Genomic DNA, 10222 nt, shown 5'->3' with positions numbered 1-10222 from the left:
TGTAGATTGACTACAAGTGCTACCAAGTGCAGCGGGGCTGCCGTAGCTTAGCGCTTGAAGAAGCGTTATTTAGGACACCGACCTTTCGTTCTATACTTAGAACAAGTGCGAGTTAGCGAATCGCAATCCGCTTACTCCAAGAGTAATTATTGCCTTACCCAAGGCTAATTAGCTCTTCCGTTAAAAAATCCAAAACTGCATATATTTACTTTTTTATCCTAATTTTAAAACTTACATTTTCCTAAATATACTAAATATATATAGTAGAATCTAGATACATGCATGACTACTGGCTGCCTAGCCACATACCATATTCTTGTTTGCACCATGCACATCTCGTGTGACACACACCCCTTTACCAGGGTACGTGTAATCCCGTTACAATTGAGCTATTAGGCTATGTGCAGAAAGGGCTCGAGATTCATGTTTGCTCTATGCAAGCTCGGTAACGTGCAAATTGTGCGGTCGATTCCAGGCACAGTTGCTGCTCGTGAAACGTTCACATTTGTGCACTGTCATTATACGACAACAGAAGTCTGAACTTCAGTGTGGTTGACATCTTAGTGTGGAGGGGACGAACTGAAATGTTGCGTACGAAACTCCTCTCGTACAAATTGTATATCTATAAGGCTTATTAAATCAGAAGTTGGCTGGGTACCAATAGGTCCTGGATGGATGTAATTTTGGAATAGCAAAAGCGAGCTAATACTATTGGTTACCTCGGAGACTCTCAGTTCGAAGCGCACGATGTCGATCTCATGCGATTGCTAAGGTAGACTTCAATTATTTAATTTTCAAGCTTTCTATGCGCGAGGTCCACGCACCCTTGTTGCAAAGGCTCTCTACAAGAATTCACATCCCCTGGCCATGTAGGCGTTGCATCAAGAATTTCAAAAAAGATTGTATACAACCATTTTACTTCGTAGTGTGTAAAATTGAGAGATCGTCACTTATATTCTTAGAAAACTGTCATCCTTTCAGGCTTGTTAACAATGCAGTCATCAACTTTAAATCTCACTGCCATTTTTATTGCGCCGCCTGTCCTTGCCCAGCCAGATTTGATTTCTGATCCCTACCTGCTGGCATAAACATTATCGTATAGCTTTAAATAGAAAAGCCTTTTCAGCACGAATGTATGCTAAAATATAAGTTCATTTAATAAGACGTTGCTTCTCAAGTTTTTTCCGCTTGCATACACCCAAATTCCTAATACTGCAACTTGAGCACTTCTTTTGCCCCTGTGAACCAGGTTTGCGGTTAAAGACTACCACTATACTGGTTAGTATCAGATCAGTGATGATCGTGGCGTCTTCTATGTAGTCTAGACGAATATGATATCCGGCTGTGTGTCTGCCTATCCAGTAGCTTGCCTCACTTTCTAATTCTCGTGTAATATTTGACACCCGAAGATCGCTGTGCGCAATCATGAATCCGCTTGTCTTAGAGCGTACTGTGATCATATGCCTTGTCGGTGCATGTGTTTGTTTCGCGTACAACTCGAGTGCAATCCAAATGAAGGAGCCAGACAGACGTAGTCGATCCACCATCCCGCCTGACAACATTGTCCCAGAGGAAGGTTTTCCAAACATGGACAACAACACTGAAGCGAGGATTAGGCCAAAGGTGCCTTTATTCGAACGATTAAGAAACGATCATATAGACACGAAACTTCCCGTTCAATTGGAGAATCTGCTTAAAGATGAACGTTTTAAATTGCCATGGTATGGAGTCACGAATACTTTCGAAAAAGGAACAAATGAAGATGAAACTGAGATGTTTGACGCGAAGACCTTGCATGAGAACAACGATTGGATGTCGTCATTTGGTAAATTAGACATCCCGTGGAACAACCATCTCACTAGAGAAAACTTCATTTCGCGTTGCATAACAGACGGCGTATCTCCTCAGCTATTGTTTGATTTTATGGATGTTCATCTCCCGCATTTCCCGAATGATGCTCAAAGCATTGATCCAAAGGTCTTCGTGTGGTTTGAGTTTATTATTCATTACAGACCCTCGCAAAGTAATAATAATGCAGACATCCCAGACATCCCAGACATCCCAGACACGGCCTCGAGTCATACAGAATTTAATGATGAAGAGCTTTTGAAATTCTTGATGAATAAATATTCCTTGCAGAGGATTTCATTGGAAATGACCCCGTTACTTGCGGAACCCCAGAAACCCCATCCCTACGTGCCTCGACAAGTGGCGATACTATTTGACGTAATTCGTCGAGACGACAATGAAGCGTTACAAGAATTAGCTGAAAACATGCAGAATCTTATGCTTTCACATTCGGAAACAAAAGAATATGTGCTTGATGCGTGGCTGCTCAGTAAGGAAACGCCGGAGGTTGCATGGGGCATTTTTTTTCCTGATCACAAGCCAGGTATAAATGATTTTAATCTCGTCACTCTTTGGCTGCGATATGTCGATTTGTACTGCAATGAAGTCCATTCATCTTCAGTAGAATTTTTTTTTAGCCATGACAACATTTACGACTTCTTGACAAAGAAATTGTCTATACAGCAAATGACGGCTGTGCTGTCCTCGAAGGAATTCAAAGACCTGGTATCAAAATATCACATTTCGAGCACTGTATGGACTTCCTGGAATCGGAGCCTATTGACTTTACACACGACACCTGAACAATATATCACATATCTTCTATCGCCACCAAAGTCTACTTTAGACGATATAAACTTGATGCCGGCACTGCGGTTTATCAAGCTTTACCGAATGCAAACGACATTTACTAGTCAGATGATTTTTGATTTATTTAATGGGAATGTTTCACGTGATCGTTTGATCTCGCTGTTTCGAGAGGCAGAGATGCACTCAGGGTTGGAAGATCTTGCACGTGAAATGCTTGAATATATTGATTCTCGGTGGGCTCGTGGATACATGAATTGAATAGATAGTGGCAGCTATATTTTCCATACGAAGGGAACCTTTAGATGAAACTGGTTTGCTATTCTGATTGGTTTCTCAGCAGAAAAAACTATGATCTTCAATTTCATAGCGGTGATTATGGAGATGATCGACAAGAAAATGTAGATAAAAGTACTCGATGATACTTTACCTGCTTGCGACATGGTTAAACCTTTTGCTCCATAGAGGCTCAGACGTTTCTACATGTTCTTTTGACATCACGATCGTGCATTTGCTGCCTCAAGTTTATGTAGTTACTAGTCTTTTCCTATTACACAATAATAAAGTTCAAGTGGAGTAGCTTGCTATGATAAATTCAGTCATAACTCTATTCAAACATTCTTTCACTTACGCGATAACAAAAGCAGATGCGTCTTTGGTCTTGGTAAGAGTCTTACGAGTATATCACCGCGTTTAATGTATTAAATCAGACGACTATCCTGCCTATGTCAGCTTTCGATAGCAAGTTCCGTGGGACTAGCATCACCAGCGATGACTATGAACCCATGAATCGCAATTTGTTTCAAAGAAAAATTACTAGTGACATTATAGCCTTATTGATGTGCATAATATGCACATCAATAAGGCTATATTATGTTCATCAAAGCGCGAGGAGTTCGATGATCGTACAAGTATGTAAAATTGTTTAGAATTAGACGAATTGCGCAGTTACACTTCTGTGTAATTGTGAATATTCATGAGTATCAAAGTATCGGTTCTAATCAAGATGACGCGAAAACACTTTGCTCAGCGAAAGTTTGATCCGAAAAGTCGTTGTTGATGAACGCATAGGGGTTGGATTTGTACTCTTCTCCAACCAGGATGGGAGCCGAGAGCATCTATAGTAAATTGTCTGCTAATCAGAGATTAAAATTTTCATAACAGTTAATGCTTTGACTTATCTCATAATACGACGGTATTTACTACGCTAGCAAGCTCAAGTGTGTTTCCGCTGTCACGGTTGCATGGCGTCAATGGCATCCGGGACATTAGCACAATAAAAAAACTACAAATTTGTTGATAGTGTTTGCACTAAAGGTTGTGGTAATCGAGTGTCATCTACTTTAGAGACAGAAGCTACTTCAGCAGCCACCGTTGGTCTCACGGGCGCTTGATAAGGACTTTTTTGTGTACGAGTTGCATGCTGCGGGGGAAGCACGTGACCTGATGGACGTCGTGGAATGACTATCCCACTACTTGTTGAATTGATCGAAAGATGATGAGGTGGCTGAGGCACATATAGTCTTGAAGGGTCAAGAAGCTGCTGTTCAGTAGTGTGTCGGCGTGGAGTAGCAGAAGAGGATTCGCGTCGAGGTGGATGTACAAGGGGTCGAAGAACCACTGAGCCGTTGTTAACGTGAACGCGATTAATGTTCGGAGATTTTCTAGCGAGAAGAACTCCCGAATGGCGATGTTCGCGCGGTAAAGTGGGTGCAATAGGTTGGAATCCGGTACGAGACGATTCAGCAGAACCATTCTTAAGTACCAAATTGCGACCACCACGCATTGATTTGGGTCGCTGTGCGAGACCAAAACCAGAGTCGTGGAGACCAGTTGCACCGAGAGGTGTGACATGGCGTCGAGGACAAGAAACCTCGGCATATTGCGTTTGATGCGGCGCGTAATTGTATCGAGAAGGTGGCTGACTTCTCTCCTGATCATTGTGTTCTGATCTAACTGCTTCAGGATTTCTGATGCTGCGATCACCACTTCGAACGATGGATTTCTGTTGTCGATCTTTGTCGCTATCGAACTTGTATTCTTCATGCAGACGTGAAGCATTCTCGACCAATGAGGATAGTGGTGGGATACTGTCTCGCATCGTACGTTGAAGCTTATTATTGAGAAGGTAGTACGATGCCGTGAATCGGTTAAATGATTGCTCGGACAACGCTTTGAGAACGTCGTCTTTAAGTAAGCCCATTGATTCCAGTTCGGTCAGTATTAGTTCATGACGTGCTGTAGACTCTTGACTCGGTACCCCCCCATAAATGTCGTACAGCGTATAATGAGATGTCTCTACATCAGCAAGCCACGGATGCTGACGGATGTTATCAACAGTGTACCGTTTCTCAGGATCCGTCTCAAGAATGCGACGAATTAAATCCTGAACATTCGCGGATAAGAACGTCGGCATTGTATAATTTGCGTTCAAAATCTTTTTGTATAGCATATTTGTATTGCTATCCTCGAACGGAAGATAGCCACAAACCATAGCAAAAAGTACGACGCCTAAACTCCACATATCAGCAACTGGGCCACAATACAGTCGCCCTTGAATCATTTCAGGTGCAGCATAACAAGGTGAACCACAAGCTGTACGCAACAAACGACCACCATCGTGCATATTACTCAAACCAAAATCTACAATTTTGACTACAAGTGTAGAAAGTGGTGATTGAGCCTCAACGTTCGGATTCGACTGAAGTAAGAGATTTTCAGGTTTCAAATCACGATGCGTCACTTTGTTCGAGTGTAAATACGCGAGTCCATCCACAATTTGACGAAAAAGATACGCTGCCTCTGGCTCACAAATTCGGCGATGCGCGACAATGTACTCGAACATTTCCCCTCCATCAACATGTTCCATGATCAGATAAATGTGATCTGGGGCATCAATGACTTCGTACAACTGAATGACGTTTGGATGTCGATTACGCTTGAGAATTTTTATCTCGCGGACCACACGATCCATATCGGCAGCCCGGATAATCCGTTTTTTCTCCAGAATTTTCACTGCCACTTTTTCACCGGTAAGCACATGCATTCCAAGCTTGACTTTTCCAAATGTTCCCTTTCCAATCGTTTCGCCCAGCACATACTCCCCAACAGTATTATCATTGACATTGGTGTTAGCATTAGAAGTAAAGTTTTCTGAAGCACCAACCCGCTCTGGTGCTCGTTCTTCGGGTTCTTTTGCGGGCTCTGTTTGTAACTGGAAGCCTGAAGGTTGCACATCATCCGTCTGTTGGTGCAAGAACTCACTAGCAATGGTTGAAAATTGAATCGGAGGTTCTTGACTTGTAGACAATGGAGTGTTCATGACATTTATTCCCTTGGCAGTCGCTGTCATCTGCCTTGAACGTTGTGTATGACTTTGAAGATGTATTGAAAGTGAGTAATTCTCCTTGATTTGACGCGGGTGACAAAATATTTACTCGGTGTCTACTGACAGCAAACGATTGAAGCTGAGAGTCGAAAGGATCACTGCCTTACGCCAGCTCGATCGACAAAAATAGAATGCAATCGATGAAGTCTCCTATTTATGCGCGAGACTTTAAGGATTATTTTAAAAAAATAATTTTGCAGAATGCTTGTTGTTATTTTTTCGAAGTACAACTTCAATTATAGTTCTGAAATCAAGAGGCATTTGTGAAAAAAAGAAATTTCTGCGAGAATGATACTTGCATTAGGTTTTAAGTGTCTGGGAATGAGTGACCAGGAGATCAATCGAAGAGTTTCTGACTCAATTTTAAATACTTAAAATCTGGTTCAAGCCCGATATCATGTGAATGAATAATCAAAGTTTGACATTCGATGCATACTGGTATTACTACACTGTACGTGTCTTATATTTCTAGGTTTTGGAAAAATATGGCATTACTACTGGCATTAATAATTTAGAAAGGTATGGATGGTTCTATCTGATTGTGCGGTTACGAGGAACAACAGTTTTTTTATATTTTATACATTTTAAAACTACTTTTTGCATTCCGCTTCTAGCAAACACTTGCCTTCCCAACGCTTTGTGTAATACGAATTAATACGACGCCCCGCGTCACGCCAGCTCACCCATTCAGCGCGTTTTTTGTCGGTCAGATCTGGCAAGAGATCTTTTGTCATATCGTGATCCGTATCAATATTGTGCAACATCATCCAGTCTGTCACTTTATCATAGCGCAATCGTTCGTGCCCACGCACGACAGACATTTTTCGAGATGGATTGTTACTATAGATAGGTCTACTTCCAAATTTGACCTTGCGTTTGATTGATCGTCCCACACCGTCTTGTTCGAACCCTCCATCAGGCAATCCGGTAATATCCGCCAGGGTGTTCAGCATATCGTACTGTTCGACCGCATCGTCAATAACCATCCCCGCAGCCTTGCCTAGTCGCCCCTCGGCCACAATAGCACCGGCCACTCGAGAAGTAGACACTTCTCGGATATAAGGATTCTTCAAGCCGATCTCTGGACTTTGACCGTGGTCCCCTGATATAATGACAATCGTGTCATTCAGTATACCGGCCTTTGCCATTCGGTCCATAAATCTGCCAAACTCCATGTCGGTAAAATATCGGATTTCAAAATATAGCTTGAGAAGGTCTGCATTCTTCTGCCCTTTATACAATGCCGAAAAGTCGGGTTTCTTAGCCTCATCGTACCACTTTGGTCGCTGGTTATAGTTGACATGGCTGGAAATAGTATAGTGCGTAAGAAAAAGCGGTTTCTTTGCTTTGCCGTTTGCAATTCGCTTAGCCTGAATTTTTGTCTTATTCACGACTAAGTCCCCAAGGATCTTGAAACTTATGTCATCATGCACGCCCCATCTGGATGCACGATGTTCGGGTCCATCCCAGTGACTCTTGTTGATAGATAAATAGCTTTGTGCAATTACCTTCATTGCATTACGACCCCAAACCGTATCAAAACCATGAGTAGGAAGAAAAGCGTCCCAGCCGTCATAGTGCAGTTTGCAGCCAGTAGTAAAGAATGTCTCGTAGCCTTTTGCTGTGAAAAGCTGCGGCAAACCAGACAATTTTGTCTTCTTTTGTCCTCCAGTCATACCTGATTTCGTCACATGGTCGTACGGAAGCTGTCCGAACAATAGTGTCTCAACTGAACGACTAGTGCGCCAGTTGGACCAATAATTTCGAAGTGCAATCCCACGTTTAGCCCATTTATCAAAATTAGGAGTGATGGTTATATTGCTTCCGTTGAAGAGATTACTTGGGTCTTTGCTTCCCACAAGATAATGCGAGTCATGATGGCGAAATGATTCGATAACTATAAGTAGAACATTTGGTGGATTCGAAGCATTGACTTTAACATCAAAAGCAAGCGGCCCTTTGAATCCCGTCGTACGTCGGTACAATGTGTCATTTCCAAACAATTCGTGCTTTTCAGTTTCTCTATGAATGTATGACTCAACCCACGGAAGATTGAGATCGTCAACGTTTGACGAAAATTCATCAACATTGGGCTGTAATGCATGTCCAAACAACTCATTAAGTGTAGTATTCAGGGCTGAATAGGCGACGAGAGGCGAACATGCGCAGCTCAGAGCAACAACAGTCATAGGAAGAAGCACGAGAGCACAAAATGCTATTAAGCTTTCACGAAAGCTTTCACACTTGTTCAAGTGACTTGTTGTGTCATGTGACATGAGCAAAGATACCTCGTCATTGTCATCACAAGACGATGAGATTGGCGAGTCCATGTGTTCAGACTTATCACTAATGTCGACTGTCGTATACTGAAAAGTATTTGATGCAACTAAATCGACATCTTGCGCTTCGGTTGATTGTAATGAAGACGCTTTGAAAGCAACACTAGATTTTTGATTGCAATCAATTTCGTCAAAAGCGCCAAGCTGATCCTTGACGCTTAAGGGTTGGTAACTATACGCATTAGTACGAGACCACGTCATACGAGTCGGATTCCACCGTGTTAAATCTGCCCACATAGATCGCGTGCGCACAGCCGCAAAGACTGTCGCTGCCAGAACAAGCACCAAAGCGTTGACAAAAATGTCAGTAATCTCTTCGCTTGTGATTTCGAAAGCACTTGCATTGTCCTGTTCCTGGATCGCCATTATCACCATGTCAAATGTAAAGCGCATATTTCGTTGCCGTACAATCAGTATATCAGTCACAATGGGAAATGTGAAAGCGACAAAGAGAAACCACGATATTAAAAATGTGGCAATTTTTTTCACAGAAGAAACACGGTGAGACCCTATCGTGACTAGATAATTCTTCAGTGTGTCAGATATCCACAATGTGCACGCTAAGAATGTGACGCAAACGAGATCTTCTAGAAAGCCGAGCGTCAAGATACAAAAAATCACAGCCCAAGTTCCATCTTCAGCATTAGCATACATCAAAATTAGTGCATTTAATCCAACCATTCGATAAACGGACAAGAAAAAAAGCGTAAAAGTGTACACAAAGCCCCAACCCAGCTTTCCAGAATTTCGTTCAGACATTGTGCGTAGCAGAAGACTCAATCGCAGTACGCTTGACATTACTTTGTCGAGTAGATAAAAGATGCCAAGTTTCGCTGCTGGTGGGTGAGATGCCGAAAGCTTTTTCCTACACAGATGCATGTCGAGAAGAAAGAGACGCTGATCGTAATTGTGGCGATATCGACCGTCGGGACCAAATGACCGATTTCACAATGACGCACTTGCTTAGAGCTATATACGGTGCACGTGGCAGAGGTACGGATCATGAGGGACAAGTAAAGTTAGTGTATGCTTGTATAGGAGAGATTTTAGATCCCTTCATAAGTTTTCCATATGATAAGAAAAAGATGGTGTGATGGTTTAGTCTTAACATATAATAAAAAAATCTATACGCGATGACGAAAATATTCTTTTATGACGAAAATATTTTTATATGGAGTCTCAACACCGCGATCAGATGTACAAGAACAATCTGGTCCGAACTGAATCTTCAGCTTAGAAATGTTACTTGAGTACGAAGTTCATCGTCGAATAGCTCCAGCGACAGACGTCAAGCATATTTATGTGGTGTACGACTTTACCAGCTAAACAGACGACTTATTTTATTGCAGTTCGCAATGAAACTAATGCTTCTGTGCTGATGTCTACTTGTCACATTAGAAACATCAAACTTCGACTGCATAGAGCACATAGAAAATATTGTCGATATTTGCCTAAAATATTGCTCATACAGCATTTCTTTAGCATTTTATGGCAAGCCTAATATAATTACAAATCATTTCTTGAGAAAAGAAAGCCACCGCCCAGGTTTCTGCTACATGACCGTGCGCATTTGAATTTTTTTAGGAACCCCTACAAACATATCGTTTTAAAGCCGTGTTGTGACTTGTCGCTGCTGGGTCAAGTTTTCTCTTCCGCGAAGTTTTACGGAAGACATTGGTGGTGAGCATTGTTCCTGTATTTGCTAGAAAGAATGTCGACGCGGGTCTAAAGAACGACCGAACCGTGATCACAGACGATGAAAAAAGTTGCTCGTGACAATTGTGTCTGAGTGTGATATTCTTGCACAGACTCGCGAGACAACAAATCAGTCGACAATATT

At 42.1% G+C, this 10222-nt stretch overlaps 4 protein-coding genes across 4 annotated transcripts; 1 reads left to right on the top strand and 3 right to left on the bottom strand.

Moving 5' to 3' along the window:
- Positions 1 to 1425: 1425 nt before the first annotated feature.
- On the top strand, positions 1426 to 2916 carry PHALS_12036 (uncharacterized protein; the record flags this gene model as incomplete). Its single annotated transcript, XM_024727504.1, has 1 exon — positions 1426 to 2916. One exon carries the CDS (start codon positions 1426 to 1428, stop codon positions 2914 to 2916), a length of 1491 nt encoding a protein of 496 aa, XP_024578074.1.
- A 1024-nt stretch (positions 2917 to 3940) lies between these two features.
- On the bottom strand, positions 3941 to 6007 carry PHALS_12035 (camk camkl ampk protein kinase; the record flags this gene model as incomplete). Its single annotated transcript, XM_024727502.1, has 1 exon — positions 3941 to 6007. One exon carries the CDS (start codon positions 6005 to 6007, stop codon positions 3941 to 3943), a length of 2067 nt encoding a protein of 688 aa, XP_024578073.1.
- A 626-nt stretch (positions 6008 to 6633) lies between these two features.
- On the bottom strand, positions 6634 to 9141 carry PHALS_12034 (sulfatase-like protein; the record flags this gene model as incomplete). The annotated part of the gene is made up of 1 exon (XM_024727501.1): positions 6634 to 9141. One exon carries the CDS (start codon positions 9139 to 9141, stop codon positions 6634 to 6636), a length of 2508 nt encoding a protein of 835 aa, XP_024578072.1.
- Positions 9141 to 9516, bottom strand: PHALS_14557 (uncharacterized protein). The gene has a single exon (XM_024727500.2). The coding sequence runs from the start codon at positions 9384 to 9386 to the stop codon at positions 9180 to 9182; it is 207 nt and encodes a 68-aa protein (XP_024578071.1). The 5' UTR covers positions 9387 to 9516; the 3' UTR covers positions 9141 to 9179.
- Between the last annotated feature and the right edge of the window lie 706 nt (positions 9517 to 10222).

The sequence above is a fragment of the Plasmopara halstedii genome (genome assembly GCF_900000015.1).
Source record: "Plasmopara halstedii genome assembly, contig: Scaffold_604, whole genome shotgun sequence".
Taxonomy (NCBI): domain Eukaryota; phylum Oomycota; class Peronosporomycetes; order Peronosporales; family Peronosporaceae; genus Plasmopara; species Plasmopara halstedii.
This window is presented reverse-complemented; position numbering and strand designations above follow the sequence as displayed.